General features: G+C 35.8%; 1 protein-coding gene across 1 annotated transcript in view; it reads left to right on the forward strand.

Moving 5' to 3' along the window:
- Positions 1-17,449, forward strand: part of PRMT3 (protein arginine methyltransferase 3) — a 136,844-nt gene that overhangs the window by 85,171 nt on the left and 34,224 nt on the right. The window contains exons 12-13 of the mRNA XM_047877646.1: positions 3,452-3,639; positions 5,615-5,701. Coding sequence (XP_047733602.1) covers positions 3,452-3,639; positions 5,615-5,701 — 275 coding nt within the window. The remainder of the gene's footprint in view (positions 1-3,451; positions 3,640-5,614; positions 5,702-17,449) is intronic.

Here is a 17,449-nt window from a genome sequence, read left to right on the forward strand (position 1 = left end):
AATATTTTTTAAACATTTGCAAGTTTATTGGGGTAAATTCTAGTTCTTCCTTATGAAGAAGTTATCCTTACTTCTGAGTAGTATTGCTAGTATATCCTATTGCTTGATACAGAGCCTGAGGTCAGCAAACTTTTCTACAAAAGGCCAGATAATATATTTGCAGCTTCGTAAGCCATACAGTCACTGTCTCAACTACTCAACTTTGCTACTAGAACACAGTGTAGCCATAGACCATAGGAAAATAAATGAGGGTGGCACTATTCCACTAAACTGTTTACAAAAACAGCCAGGGGGTTGAATTTGACCCACGAGCCACAATTTGCCAGCCTTGATATAGAGACTTAAGATATTTTAAATTTTTTCACTAAGATTTTAATAATACCTGAAATAGAAGAACTCTGTGGGCTGTAGTGATTTGAATGTCTGTGCACTGCACGACTCCAAAGGCTATTCAGTTTCCCATAGACTATAGTGTGAATGACACTCCCTGAAGGTTTACAATATGGTGGCCCTGATAATGACCTCCCTCATCCATTTCTCCCACGTCTATATCAGTGGTATCCATATCTGGCCTGCTGCCTGTTTTTGTAGATAAAGTTTTATTGGAACATAGCCAAGCTCGTTTATTTACATATTATCTGGGGCTGCTTTCACAGTATAGCAGCAGAGATGAATAGTTTCAACAAAGACCATATGGCCCACAGAACCTGAAATAGTTACTTTATAGAAAATGTTTGCTGATCCCTGATCTGTGCCCTTATTATATTCCTATTTAAGTATAAAATTACAGGGCAAAATGTGGGAAACTTGTATGATTGTCATATTAAGTCCACCAAAGGATATCTAAAGAAGTTGCCAAATATCTAAAGTTGCTGTAAAATTTGAACTCTTCATTGTTTCTCATATAAGGACCTGGTTTGAGTAAGTAAACATACTTCCACGTAGCTGATAGTCTTACTGGTTCAGCATATTCAACAAAAAGTCAGATTCTTTGAAGAATTTGTATTATCAGGAATTTAAACCCAGTCAAGAGGCTCACCATGTCTGTGAAGGAGGAGAGTAGAAGTAACTCACCTTACATGGCAGTCAGCTGGAGCCCAGTCAGCTGTCACATCTAACTCCCATGCCCCCTTGCGGATGACTTGAGAAACTTCGCAGTGACATAGCACCAAGTATTTTGTCTGGATGTCTCACATCAGGCTTGAAAGGAGCAGTTGCTTTGATGCCAACAGCTCTTATCATGGGCTTTATTTGGAAAATAATTTAATGCTGCTGTCATTGAATAATAAATTCCTAAGTCTGTGGATAGAAACAAAATTTAGGGGGAGGGAAGGGTTATTTCTCTGCTTTTTAAATCCGAAGGCTGGTTAATAATCATGAAATTATTTTTGTGCATTTCTTTGGTACATACGTACTTGCTTTCAGTTTATTGATATAAGGAAATTTGATTTATATTTTAATTCATGAATCCCCTGAATCTTACTTGAAGGACAAAGTTAACTTTGTTATTTACTTACCAGAGAAAAAATCAAATCAATATTATTTTTTAAATTTGGTGTTATACAGACTTTTTAACTCTTGGAATAGAGTTTCTTCCTGAATTACTCTCTTCCCTCCCTTCTCTTAACACTTACTCTCTTGGTTTTCTTCCTACTTCAGTGGCCCCAGCTTCTCAGCTGTTTATTACCAGTCTCCTTTTCTTCTATACGTACCTTAAATTCTGGTATGGATTATGTACTCTCCCTAGATGACCTCATGAGCTCGCATAACTTACACTTCGCTTTATATGATGATGGTCCCAAATTTATATCTTGAACCCAGATCATCTCTTGAATTTCAGGCCCATCTTTTCAATTGCTTATTGGATACTTTTACCCATTTGTCCCATAGCATTGGACTTTCATATTCCTCTTGAATCTGACCTTATTTATTCACTAATGTAATGGTTACTACTACAATCTGCCCAGCTGCTAAAACTAAAAACCTGTGAGCTCTTCCTCCTAGATATCCCTTGAACAATGTTGGAGTGAGGGGCATTAACTGCCCCACCCCCTGTGTAGTCAAAAATCTGTGTAACTTTTGACTCCCCCAGAACTTAACTACTCATAGCCTACTGTTGATAGAAGCCTTGCCAATAATATAGTCGATTAACATGTGTTTTGTGTGATATGTGTATTATATACTGTATTCTTACAATAAAATAGCTAGAGAAAAGAAAATGTTATTAATAAAATCGTAAGAAAGAGAAAACACATTTACACTACAATACTGTATTTATCAAAAAAAAAAAACCCATGTGGAAGTGGATCCGCGCAGTTCAAACCCTTGTTGTTCAAGGGTCAGCTGTATGTATCTACCCCTTTCCATTCCCACAGTTGTCACTCTACTTCAGATCGCCTGGGCTATTACAACTATCTCTTATTCTGTCTCTGTCTTAATCTTGCACCTCCATTCATTCCCCACATTATATTCCATCTGGCTTTTCTAAAACCAACATCTGCTCAAGTTGCTACCCTATGTAAAATTTTTCACAGGCTTGTTATTATTCTTAGGATAAAATCCATTTTACTAACATGGTTTATCCAGCTATGTTTTCTTTACTCCCTTATTATCTTTGTAGCCTTATATCTCTTTCTCTTAAACTAGAGCATATATTAATTGTAACCCTATATGCACACTGCTTGCTCTACCTAGAACACTGCTTCCCACCCCCACTCCTAACTTATGTGGTTTTCAGTTCTTATTTTACATAATATCCCTGCACCCCTGCGATAGCCAAATATGAATTAACTATTTTTGCTGTGAGCTTCCCCGTACCTTATACTTCCCCTTTCTTAGTATTTATTACATCATGAATAATTGTCCATTTATTTATCAAAATTGTCTAAATATAAGTTTCTTGATAGTAGGGACATGGACATGGATCCACAGTCTATAAATTAGAATAACTTATCTGGCACATTCTTGATGTTCATAAATATTTCCTTTTTTAATAAATAAGAGAGGTTAATATAAACTGGTCTTCTGTACAACTGTAAAATTCCATCATAATGTTTTTTACATGTCCCATATATTGTTAAATGATGTCTCTTTCTGTATGTTTCAGAGTAATGTATAAAGATTTAGTATCTTTTTAAAGTCAGCATATTGTAAGTTTAATGTTAATAAATTTGTTCTTTTCATGTTTATTTAATTCTGCCATCTTGTTTTAACTATTGTAATAGGAACCTTATTTTAATTTTGCCATTACCATACAGAATTTTTTTTTTAGAGATTACAAGATGGAACTTGGTTGTTTTCCCTGATCTACACCTATGTTAATACCCCACCGCTAGTAATCAATTGCTAATAATTCATACTGATGATTTTGGTGTTTATACTTAGCCTTTTAAAGTATATCTTGCCATAAAGGGAGATAATGGTAAATTGTTGGGTATTTTATCTGTTACAGTGTACCCTGATATTTGCACTATTAGCCTTGTGGCAGTAAGTGATATGAATAAACATGCTGATAGAATTGCTTTCTGGGATAATGTTTATGGCTTCAACATGTCCTGTATGAAGAAAGCAGTTATTCCAGAAGCTGTTGTGGAAGTTTTAGATCCAATGACTATTATTTCCGATGCTTGTAGTATTAAGGTAGGTGTTTTTACCAATTTTATTTTAACAGACTTGCCGTTTTTATTCGTTTTCATTTATGAGTTCAGTATTCGAAATTAATATATTGATATTATGTTTGGACCTTCAAAACTATGATTATTCTTCCTATATTAATCAGTCTAATGTACCTTGAGGTTATAATATTTACGAGTTGATTATATCAGCCTTTGGGATCACTTCTGTTTGTATTGAAATTCCTTATACTGAGGGGCTTACAGACAAAAAGTCATTTCTGCTTCATTACCACCTCCCTGGCCTTATTCTAGTTTCTCATTTACAGCCAGATTATTCATTCATATCATATATTCTATACAGTTTAACTTCCCACATTCACGTTTCTTCCACTTTTTCAGATTAAGTAATAACAGTGAATTTGCCTATGAAACTAAAGTCCAACTGTCTTCAGATTTCTCGGTTAATTCCTTTTCTGTTTTAAAATCTTATTATTCACAGTGTCAGTCTCTAGTTTTATTGTGAATTTTGCTGTGTCAAATTTACGTGGGTTAAACAGTAAATTTTCAGTGAAAAGTCATATTGCTTCAATTAGATATAAATGAATATAGTTCAGTTTTAGGTTCAGAACATCGTCTGCTTTTCATAGTCACGCTGTTACTTTCATAGCATCAATAATTGTACTCTGCATAAAATGGATATTCAGTAAATATTTGTTAATTTTCTTAATAGGTAAAATATTTAAAGTTGGCATAGAGTAATAACTATGTAAAGTTTCTCAACAAGAGCAAGCTGATTAAAATTGCTTTCAGCTTTTAAGAAAAAAAACTATAGCCTGGCTAATGATTATAGGATTGTTCAATGCTGTGGTACGCTGATAGTAAGAGATTTATTTGGATTTTTTGGTTCAGGGTAGGAATGTACAGTTATAGCCAACTCAGCCTCAAGGCTAAGCAAAAAGGAGAGTTGTTAGGGGGAGGGGCTAATTTTTGTCTCCAGTGATCTCTCTGTTTAATGCCAAAGACTACTATGAATAAATAGTTGAAATAGAAGTTTTTAGACTGAAAACAAAGATGTTTAAAAGGTACACATACCCTTTCTCTTTGTTTTTTAAATATTAATCATTTATTTGTTTGTTTAGGTAAATATATTTTGTTCCCTGTTCCACAGTCCTCTACAAGTAACAGGCAACCAAACTGTAACTTCTTTTAAATTTTCTGAAGCTCTCTTAAAGAGGGTAATGCCTCAAGTATATAGTCCTGTGCATGGTGTATGCTGTGTCATAATCTGCTCATGGCAAGTCAGGCCTCCACAGCATCCCTTCTGGTTTCACTGCCCTGGCTTGAAACCGCTCCCCATAGTCCGCTCCCCATAGTCAAGTGAAGAAGGGCTTGAACTAGGGCAGAACAGGAACATGAGGCTCTTTGGCCATTTTTTTCCTGAGTGGAACCTTCATAATTGGTTTGGCTCGTTGGTTATAACTGTTACCGTTTTCCTAATATCTAACAAACTTTAAATCCAATTACAAAATAGAATTCTAAAACACCTTATCCTTTTCATTACCATATGTTTCCAAGTTGGCATTTCCTATGAAAATGTTGACTCTTATCATGCATAATTTATAGCAAATGTGTACCACTGGTTGTATACAAAATGATTTTAGTTGGAGCACAGGAAAAAATTTGTATTTGAAAGTATTTGAATGTATCTTAGAAAAACTTTAACAGCATATCAGAGCCATGATTTGATATATAGTATTCGTACAAGAAGTCTAACTAAAAATACTAATTTGGTTTAAATAAAAATTAACTAAATGATAGTGCTAGTAGCCCTTAAATTTGCAAACAATCCCAGAAGTGAGGTTTGAATGATTAAACCTTGCAAAACATCTGTTTACAGTAATTCTTTTTGCATAAAAAAGAAGAAATATTTATCTGTTTGTTTTTGGTTTTGTTTTCACGATTTTAGTAAATTCTTCCCTCTACTCTTTTTTAACGGGTAGCAAATAGATTGCCATACAACCTCTGTCTCAGCTTTGGAGTTTTCTTCGGATTTTACCCTGAAAATTACAAAGACATCCATGTGCACGGTAAGCTGTTTCATTCTACTCTCACAAATTTCACTAGCAGTACAGTTGATTGGCAGGCTAATGAATTAATTACCAGACTTGTGATAAATGGAAAAGACTATTGCCTTTGACAGTCTATCTTTGCCTTTGTTAGGCTATTGAACAGATCTGTTTTGATAGGTCAGTAGACTTCAAAAAAGTTAGTTTAGTTCAGAGGAGAAAGTCATGTTTGCATAATGATTTTTTTATAGACTCTTCTTTATTGCCTCTCTTGTAACTAATTGAGAACACGCATCTTTATCTTCATAGACAGAAGTTCATGTCATACAACTCTTAATAACTCTTAACACTCAATGTAGATGGAAGTAAAATACGTTTATTTGGTATAATATTTTATATTCCTGTATGAGACATGATAAACTGATGATTTACCTTTCCTTAAAGAAGCATCATGGTGTAACAGAACAAGTATGGGCATTAGAAAAGTTAGACAAATATGGATGCACATTTGATTCTGCCACTCACTAGTTTGTTACTTTATTTAAACTACCTAAGTAATCTATACCTCAGACTAATCAACTGCTTTAAGAAAAATGGTAATAATTTCTATCTTAAAAACTAATTAAACAGATTAATGAGTTAATATTTGTAGAAGCACCTAAAAAGTAGCCGGAAGGGTTATTAAAATATATAAATATTTTTCTTAAATAATTTGTAAATGTATATTAATACTAAGATAACAGTATTTGTTTTTTCCAGGAGACTCAGAATATTAATAAAATGTGGGCCTTTACTTAAAAAAGTATGAATTCACATAGGCGATATTGATACATTATTTAAAAAATTGTATAGGTTTTGAAATATTAATCATACCTATACAAAATTAAAATTTTGGGGGTGCCTGTGGGGCTTAGTCACTTAAGCATCCAACTTCAGCTCAGATCATGACCTCATGTCTCGTGAGTTCAAGCCCCACATTGGGCTCTCTGCTGTGAGTGCAGAGCCTGCTTTGGATCCTCTGTCTTCCTCTTTGTCTGCCACTCCCCCACTCGTTCTCTGTCTGTCAAAACAAAAATTCACTGAAAACTGTATAGTTAGGAACTGTGTGAAACAGATTATAGTTATGTTAATTTTGACTCTTAAACCTGATTTTTTGAAACATTGACACATAAAATATTTTACGGCTTTTTAAAAATTGTCTCAGTTTATTTTGATCCAATAATTATTTTACATCCAAATGAGTTTAACAGTGTGCTTTGATGTTTTGAGGAATTCTTTTTGTTAAAGTTGGTTTTACAATTTTTTAAAAGGTAAATATCTAGATTCCAGATTTATGATTTGGGTGCAATCATTATATTCATTTAACTGATAAAAACAAAATTTCATTCTTCTCATTCATTTCTCTCAGATTTTCTAATTGTCCATTTTAGTAACTAAAATGATTTGGTCAATTGACATTATAGGCTGAAGGCTTTAACTCTTAGATTTACCCTGTGTTTTGATGTTAGTGATCCGTGAGAGTTAAAAAAAAAAAAAAAAAAAAAGAAGACCTCTAGATTAATGACATTTGATCTATCTGTAAAGGAATTCTTAGATAGAAAATGCCATATTACCAATATTATTAAGTAATATTATTTCAAATCTACTTTCAGTGTCCTTTGCATGAATCAAAGTAGAGCAAATGTAAAACTGTAGTGAAGACCTCAAAAGCTGTTTTCAGTTGTGCATATTTTTTAACATTATGTAGACAGATGAGTTTATGGAGTTTTTTAAAATGTTCTCTATTTTTTGGGTTATTGGTCAGTGTTCTTAGTTTCAGACAACAAAGTCCAAATCACTCGTTAAAGCAGAAGGGGATTTACTAAAGAGTTAAATAACATCATTCCCAGACACATTGGAAGAGGTAAAGGAATAGACTGTGTTTTGAACTTCTAGAAAATACTCTTTTTTTATGTTTATTTATTTATTTTGAGAGGCAGAGAGAGCGCAAGCACATGCACAAGCAGGGCAAGAGAGGGAGATCTTGCAAATCCTAGGTAGGCTCCAGAGCAGGGCTCGTTACAGGGGCTTGAACTCCTGAACCACTGTAAGATCATGACCTGAGCCAAAACCAAGAGCCAGATGCTTAACCGACTGCGCCACCCAGGTGCCTCAGTAGAAAATACTCTGAAACCACATCTGAGAATTAGCCTGCTACAAAGCTGCCCCCGCCACTTCAGGCCCTGTAAGCCCTAGTGCCCCTGGCCCACTCAGTAAGTGGTAGCCACCACTGTCAATCCCAGGTGAATAAAACTCTTCACTATCATCCTGTTCCTGTGCCCCCGGCCCAGCTCATGCTGTCCAGTTCCTCCTTACAGATCTTCAGTCAACATATCTGTTTGGCTACACATAGGTCATGTTGTACCCTAGCAATTAAAAAGCCTTAGAAAGTAGTTTTAGCTGCAGTAGTGTTAATGCTACAGAAAGAGTTTCACAATGCATATATAGAATTATTTTCTATTCCTATTATTTGCCATAGAGTACAAGAAACTTTATGTTGAAAGAACTTGTATGTATCTGTTAATTATCTTTGTTTTATTATGTATATTTAAAAGAGTAAAATAGAAATAAAACATGAAAAAAAGCTGGTAAAGTCTGTTTAACACAAAGATTGTAATCAAAACTTTTGTATTAAGGAATATATCAAATAAGTATTTGCTGCATTTGTTCCTGTACAGTGTTCCATAAGAAAAATGAATAAAAAATAAACTATTCTCTTATATCTGTAAAGAACCTTTTAGATTTATATTTTTATTTCCAACTTGCCTGAATGATTTTAATGTAAAAGTCTGGAAATGAGAAAGTGGCAGAAGATTGGAGTGGACTTGTATATGTCTGATCACTGCTGAAAACAGTCTGTAATTCACCTTGAGAGGAATGTATAGTTTCAAATGATATGTATTAGATGCATGCCAGGTACCAAACATATAAATTCTAGTACTTACTCAGTGTTAACCCTGCTGAGATTATTCTGTCAATAATTAGTCAATATAAACTGTCTTGGTGATAATGTCTAAGTCCTTGAACACTCGCATGTCAGGCAATGTGCTAATCACTTTAAAAACATTATTTCATTTGGTCTTCTTAATAACCATTTGAGGTGGGTACTTATATTCCTATTTTATGGATGGAGAAAAATAAATCACTATGTTTTGCTTTTGAAATATCTTGACCCCAGAAGACCACCTTGGTGGGATTGTACAAACTATTAAAGAACATAAAGAAACTTAGGAATGAGATATTCCACATGTGGAAGCATTCCAGGTAGCATGTTGCATTTGAAACAGATCTGTAAAATCTAAACCGTGTTGCATATGAAACAGATACGAAAAATGTGATTCTCGGCCTGTAGTCTAGCAGTTCTTGGAAGGGAGAGAGAAGGAGAGTGTGATCAAAATGCACTCTTCCTCAGAGATAGGGCTAACAGATTTATATGATAAAATAAGTCACATATCCCATCGTCCTCTTTGCTGCAGAGAAAAAGTAGATCTTCGGAAATTTTTTCTTCACTCTTTCAGAGTAAATGTATCGTTATTTGGTCAAGCATCTACACTTCTTGGGAACTTTCCTTCCTTCCCAGCGTGCTTATCCTAACACGAGCCTGGCACGAGTAAGGTTTTGTGGCCTGTGGTGCCTTTATTACATTTTCATTATTTGTAGAGTCCCAACTGTCCATCCATATCTACTCCAACTATCTTCTGTTCTTTGAGGTGGTGCCAGCTCCTTATACTCTTTTGCTACCAACCATCTGGAGCTATTATGCAAGCTTAGTCTCTAAGGCTACTTTTGAATAGATAGATTATTCGCCTGGTTACTTGGGAATAATCCATAACAAAGGTATTAAAAAGGATGCGTGCCTAATTGGAACTTTGTTTCTCCTTTATATTATAAGAAGAGTTAGTGAAAATACTAAAGAAAAGCGATGCCTGGCAAAAAAGATGGAAAGAGTTACTTTGGGGAGGGAAGAGGTGTGGCTTTTTTAGATAGAATGAAGAAAAATTTATCTGGTTTTATACTGCTAAGTACAAACCTTCAAACGTAATACATACTTCTTTTCTTGGGCTTAAAACTTGAATGCATAGCTAGAAAGTAAGATGGATGATCTCTCCGAGTAGTTAAGCCCATTTTAAATAAATGCATAACCATGTATTTCTAATGAGATTCCAAAATTATAGCCTAATTAAAATATTAGAGGAAATTGGATTTTTCAAACTAACAAGATGCTAAGAACACCCCCTTTGCATTTAATTTCAAAAGCATGTGTGCTGTAGACTGATAGTGTTTTTAGATGGCTTTCTCAAGTTTCTTAGAACCCTTAATAGAAAACATCTTTTCTTTGTGGTCTTCACCACCAACACACACAGGCACATACACATACCACAGAAGAAATTTGATAGCAGTTTTATTGTAGTGTTTTGCATTAACAAACCGGTTTTTGTGTTTTGGGGGGAATTTAACATATGATATTCATACGTAAATGTCTTGGGTCTTGGTTACAGGATAATTTTCCTCTGAATACTAGTAGCACATACATAGCAATTTTCTGAGCATTTTTTATGTATCATATTATTGACAGTTTAGGCCACATTGCCTTTGCTTTTATGATGGGATATAAACTTTAGTTAGCAACTGACTTTCTATCATAGCAGCTGCCTAACCTTGTAGTAAATAAACAATAAGGCCCATAATTTTATGGAAAGTTTGTAAGTGTTCAAAAGCAAATGGTTTAAAGCCATACAATTTAGAACTAATATGGTTTATGTTGTGAGTTCTAGTTTATTTTTAATGTCTTTTTTGTAATTGTGTAATATTCTCTCCCTCGTATCCCAGCAGCATTTATATTGGCATCTGTCTTTATAAGCTCCTTAAAGTTACAGCCAAGCATCCTTTTTCATAACCCTAGTATACATTAAATGACTTTTCATCTTGCCTTTTGTATACAAATGACTTGTTTACTTTAAAAATGAAAACTTTAGGATGATTTTTTCAGGTTACGTACTCACATAAATCTTTGACATGTAAGGATTGATATGTTGATATTGATATTTGATACAGTTGATATGTTTCCTTAACATACTTATAATCATTCTTTTAAGGTCCATTTGCTACTTCCCTGAGCCAACTGTGATTCTACTTCTGTGGCTTTTTTTCTTTTGATTATGGGTCACATTTTGCTGTTTCTTCTTATATTTCATAATTTTATATTTTGTGGTAGTCACTATAGGAAAGGACAGTACAGACTAAGATAGGTAATATTTTCTTCTAGAAGGTCTTCCACTTATCTCTGTCTGGCAGCTAGGATTGTTGGGGGGTGGGGCTGATCCTTTCATCTAATCTGGAATTGAGCTTGGTTAGGGCTGGGTATCACTGCAGTTAATTTCCAAAGTCTTGGGCACAGGATCAGGCCCCTTCCTCTCACAAACTTCCTGGGAAGGCCATCGAAATACAGCTGAGTTTAGGGAGGAAGACAAAGTCAGGATATTTATGAGGTTTGAGAAATCTGATTTGCAGTGGATCTCTCAATGCAGAGCAAGGGTTTACCAGGGAGAGGAAAGGTCCTGACATGGATTTGGCGTGGCTCATGGCCTTGCTAAGAATTGGTAGACCCAGTGAGAGGTGAGTTTCAAAGTGAATCTTGAAGAATAAAGTCTAGTTGAGCCGCCTCTTCCTAAGAAGAGGGTATTTGCTCTCAGGATTAGTTGAAAGGTCTGTTGTTCATATAAACAGGTTTTCTTGAGGTGCCTGAAACTACCTCATCTTCCTGGGCAAGAGTTTCTGGAATAGCAGAGAGTTGAATGGTAATATCATGTTAATGGTGACAGTGAATTGTGTGGTTGCAGATGATTTTGGCTTTGTGATCCAAGCACTGCAAGAAAACCTCTGCCAGCTTTGCAGCACCACCACCAGCTTCATCCACCTTCTTGGTTTGCTAGCTCTGCCTTTCAGGCTTCTGGTTTCTAGTGCACCATGCTAGCTCAGACCCGCCCGTTAAAATTGGTTGGGTTCCCCTTGTCCCAGCTAAGTTGCTGTGCCTCTGGTATTTTTGCTCCTTTTCCCACCCAGGGCCTAGCATTGGGTAAATGCCATTAGGTATGAAAGCCACTGCTTCTCTCTCCTCAACTAGGAGAGCTGGCTCATTCCTCTCTGAAAATAGTTTACCTAGACTTCTTTGCATGCACGGCTCTTCGATGGTTAATGAAAAATATGATGATTTAGCTTTGCCAATGCATTTTTTTTGTTATTGTTATGTCATAGTGAAGATCTTTTGCAAACCTCTAATCCTAAGTAGAAACAGAAGTATATGTTGTTTTTAAAAGCCGTCTGGAAAATCTGGGCCTACATGTTGAAGAGTTTTGAAAGTTAAGAAAAGAAAATGAACATAAACAAATTCATGAACTAAAAATAAATCCTGTGTTGCTTCCCAATTCTCATTTTGGTTTTTCCCCTTTTTTTTTTTTAAATGAAATACTTGATAAATGGTAGAAAGATATATTTAAGAGGCACTGATATTTAGCTTTCAATGGAGTCAAAACAAGTCTTTGTGTTAAAGGTTTTTGTTTTGTTTTTTTAGGATACTAATTGTATTTATTTATTTGTTTGTTTATTTATTTACTTTTTTTTTCAATATATGAAATTTATTGTCAAATTGGTTTCCATACAACACCCAGTGCTCATCCCAAAAGGTGCCCTCGTTAATACCCATCACCCACCCTCTCCTCCCTCCCACCCCCAATCAACCCTCAGTTTGTTCTCAGTTTTTAACAGTCTCTTATGCTTTGGCTCTCTCCCACTCTAACCTTTTTTTTTTTTTTTCCCCCCTTCCCCTCCCCCATGGGTTTCTGTTAAGTTTCTCAGGATCCACATAAGAGTGAAAACATATGGTATCTGTCTTTCTCTGTATGGCTTATTTCACTTAGCATCACACTCTCCAGTTCTATCCACGTTGCTACAAAGGGCCATATTTCGTTCTTTCTCATTGCCACGTAGTACTCCATTGTGTATATAAACCCCAATTTCTTTATCCATTCATCAGTTGATGGACATTTAGGCTCTTTCCATAATTTGGCTATTGTTGAGAGTGCTGCTATGAACATTGGGGTACAAGTGCCCCTATGCATCAGTACTCCTGTATCCCTTGGGTAAATTCCTAGCAGTGCTATTGCTGGGTCATAGGGCAGGTCTATTTTTAATTTTCTGAGGAACCTCCACACTGTTTTCCAGAGTGGCTGCACCAATTTGCATTCCCACCAACAGTGCAAGAGGGTTCCCGTTTCTCCACACCCTCTCCAGCATCTATAGTCTCCTGATTTGTTCATTTTGGCCACTCTGACTGGCGTGAGGTGATACCTGAGTGTGGTTTTGATTTGTATTTCCCTGATAAGGAGAGACGTTGAGCATCTTTTCATGTGCCTGTTGGCCATCCGGATGTCTTCTTTACAGAAGTGTCTATTCATGTTTTCTGCCCATTTCTTCACTGGGTTATTTGTTTTTCGGGTGTGGAGTTTGGTGAGCTCTTTATAGATTTTGGATACTAGCCCTTTGTCCGATATGTCATTTGCAAATATCTTTTCCCATTCCGTTGGTTGCCTTTTAGTTTTGTTGGTTGTTTCCTTTGCTGTGCAGAAGCTTTTTATCTTCATAAGGTCCCAGTAATTCATTTTTGCTTTTAATTCCCTTGCCTTTAGGGATGTGTCAAATAAGAGATTGCTACGGCTGAGGTCAGAGAGGTCTTTTCCTGCTTTCTTCTCTGGGTTAAAGGTTTTTAAGGCTAATGCAAGTGTTATTTTTAAAACCTTTTTTTAATTTAATTTAATTTAATTTTATTTTATTTTATTATTTTATTTTGATAAAGAGTGAGTGAGCAAGCAGGGGAGAGAGACTGAGGGAGAAAGAGAATCTTAAGCAGGCTCCATGCTCAATGTGGAACCCAATGTGGGGCTCAAGCCCACAACTCTGGGTTCATGACCTGAGCCAAAACCAAGAGTCAGACGCTTAACCAACTAAGCCACCCAGGCACCCCTATCAATGCAAGTGTTATTAAATAAAACTTTAAAATGTTTAAAATTCAAACTTCAGTGTTTCCTTACTGAATAGTACTCTTTTGTTATTTTACTTTTTAATTAAGCTTTAAATTTTTCTAATAGCTTACAGAAAAACTTTAGATGAACCTATTTCTTTGTAATTGTGTATTTAAATCTTCTTTCAAGGCTCTTGAAAAATCTCTGACAGTAGAAACCTGCTAATTCCAAACTCATTCTTGGGTTTTAAATCAGTTCTTAGTACTTTTAGGTGTAAATTGACCTAATTTTGACCTTGCAAAGCTAATCAGCTAGAGAAACTAATTATTAAAACACATCTGTGCTGCTTAGAAATAGTAAGATTTGTCTTGAACTTGCATCATAGAGTCTAGTGGGACATCTGGTATATATTTTAATAGGCTTAATTAAGTAAATTTTATGTGCAGGGGAGAACATTTGTAATTATGTGATTCCATCTCTACAGTCAGTTCTAGGTTTCTCCTGATATAAATGACCATATGATCTAAGGCATGGTCCTGAACTTTGTACTCTTCTCTGAAACCTGAACCTTTGTAGTTAGTTTTAGATGGTGGTGAGGATACTTAAATCTCTTCACATAGTCCCAGAAACTGTTTTTGAGTAGTATTATGTGCTAAGAGCTACGAGGCATTGGGAATATAATAATAAGCCAAAACAGTTTACAAAGCATAAATGAGGGAAACATATTTAAATTCACCTTATGTTACGTGTGATAAGGGCATTCTAGTTATACAAGAAATGTCCATATTTTTCAGAGATATAAACTGAAGTACATATGTAAGGGAGAAATGACTTATCAGGCATTTGTTTCAAAAACAGCTCAGCAAAAAAGGAGGTGGAGGAAGAATAGATGAAGTAAATGTGCCAAATACTGGTAGCTTAAATATAGAGGTGATTTGTGAAATGGTGATTTGTGCCATTGCCAGGAGAACTGGTTGTATTGAACTTACTGAGGGTTGATTTATACATGAGTCTCTAGTATAAAACTTTATTAAGCATTCTCCAGAGTAATTTAAATTACCTGAGATTTTCCCATTGTGTGACTAATTCTGTACGTAATATAGGACTGTCCTATAAAAGGAAGCGTTGTATCATATTCTGTCTAATTCTAATATTGTTTAGATTTGATATAAGTCCAGGTATACCCTACGCATTGCCTATAAAATTTTGGATACTTTCACTTGATTCTGCTCCCCTGCCCTTATCTTTCATCTTTCCCAACCACAGAGTCTAGGCTTCTGAATTGGACCCCAGAGGATTTTAGCCTTTTTAAAATCTGGATTTCTTCAACTCATTTTCCATGTTTAGTTGCTTTTCTATCTATTTCTGTACTCTCTCCTTGAAAACATAAGAAAAGAAATTTTTTTTGTTGTTTTTTTGAGAGAGCGAGCGAGCACACGTGAACAAGGGAGAGGCAGAGGAGAGAGAGGGAGAATATCATAAGCAGGCTCCACACCCAGCACAGAGCTATGTTCTGGGCTCAATCTCACGACCGTGAGACCATGACCTGAGCCGAAATCAAGAGTTGGACACTTAACTGACTGAGCCACCCAGGTGCAAGAAAACGTAATTTTTTAAAAAGACACGTTTCCCACTTCTTATTAACTTCGAGGTGTATGTTCATTGAGTAGAGGAAATACCTGCAGTATTAAAACATTATTTAAACCTACTCAAAGAGGATGCCAAAGTCCACAAATTAAAAAACTCTGAAGTTGAGTAATATAACTTGTCCTTAGAGTGGATAGAAATTCCTCTGCTTGATCCTCCTTTGAAAGCCATGGAATAAATAGTGCCTCTGAGTTGGCATTTTAAAAAATCATTAATGGTGATTTTAAATCTGCCAGTTGAGTTATATTATAAAAGGATTAGCACATCATATTGTTCTTAAATATAATTTGAGTAGAGTGTTGAAATTCTTAAGCTGTATTACAATCATAATTTAATTCTAGATGGGAATAGGGTCATGCTTGAAATCATTAATGCCAAGAGGCAGAATAAATCTGAGAGAAATAATCACACTCAAGCAGGACTGAAATAGTTATCTCAAGCACAGCAATAAGCATAAAAATGGTTTATTTATCAAATAATCAATAATAGTGGACTCTTGATTAGACATGTCAGGGGAGTTCTCCTTGGACTTATCTTAGAGGCTGCCAATTAGCATTATTAGACTGTGATAGTAAATGAGTTTGACCAGGTATTTTCCTCTTTGATTCAGGCAGTTATCCCTGGAGTAATAACCTACAAGGAAGTAATCTTTCTCAGTTCAGATTTCCTTTGACTTGTGCTCTGGCAGAAGCCATCGTGAATATTGGCATTCAGAAATTCTAAAAATCCTAAAGCACCTAATGTTTTGGGATACTTAACTGACTGAGCCACCCAGGTGCCCCTATTTTTAACATCCATTTGGTAAGGGGGATTTCAGATTGTGAGAATTGATAGATGGAATTTACTTTTTCCATCAGGATTGAGTAAGCATGATTAATCTGGCTAGAAGTACCACCTCACTAAGACTGGTTTCTTTACAGGCAAAGGTAATGCAATGAAAACTCTTTAATCTGTCCATATACCAGAATGGCTAAGGTATTGGAGAAATGAGACCTTTTTTCAGAATGCTTCATTTATGCATACCAGCTGCTTCTCAAAGCAAAATCTCTTCTTTTCTACCTGCAGTTTTACAAAGAGTCACATAACTATTACAGAATACCCTTTGCTTTATTTATTAAGTGATATGTCCTGGCTGTCCCCAAAGGCTGTACCATCGTGTTCCATCTGATTTCTTTTTCTCTTTTCCTCCTCATCCTTTCATTCATCATCCAACCCCATGGATATAGGATGGGCCAAAGTGAGTCCTGGGGCCCCAGAGATGTATGTCATTGTCTCACCCAGCATTGTGCAGAGGTAGCAGTCAAAACAAACAAACAAACAAACAAACCCCACTGATGGCACAAAAACAGACACATAGACCAATGGAATAGAATAGAAACTCCAGAACTAGACCCACAAACGTATGGCCAACTCATCTTTGACAAAGCAGGAAAGAACATCCAATGGAAAAAAGACAGCCTCTTTAACAAATGGTGCTGGGAGAACTGGACAGCAACATGCAGAAGGTTGAAACTAGACCACTTTCTCACACCATTCACAAAAATAAACTCAAAATGGATAAAGGACCTGAATGTGAGACAGGAAACCATCAAAACCTTAGAGGAGAAAGCAGGAAAAGACCTCTCTGACCTCAGCCGTAGCAATCTCTTACTCGACACATCCCCAAAGGCAAGGGAATTAAAAGCAAAAGTGAATTACTGGGACCTTATGAAGATAAAAAGCTTCTGCACAGCAAAGGAAACAACCAACAAAACTAAAAGGCAACCAACGGAATGGGAAAAGACATTTGCAAATGACATATCGGACAAAGGGCTAGTATCCAAAATCTATAAAGAGCTCACCAAACTCCACACCCGAAAAACAAATAACCCAGTGAAGAAATGGGCAGAAAACATGAATAGACACTTCTGTAAAGAAGACATCCGGATGGCCAACAGGCACATGAAAAGATGTTCAGCGTCACTCCTTATCAGGGAAATACAAATCAAAACCACACTCAGGTATCACCTCACGCCAGTCAGAGTGGCCAAAATGAACAAATCAGGAGACTATAGATGCTGGAGAG

Source organism: Prionailurus viverrinus, chromosome D1 (assembly GCF_022837055.1).
Source record: "Prionailurus viverrinus isolate Anna chromosome D1, UM_Priviv_1.0, whole genome shotgun sequence".
Lineage (NCBI taxonomy): Eukaryota > Metazoa > Chordata > Mammalia > Carnivora > Felidae > Prionailurus > Prionailurus viverrinus.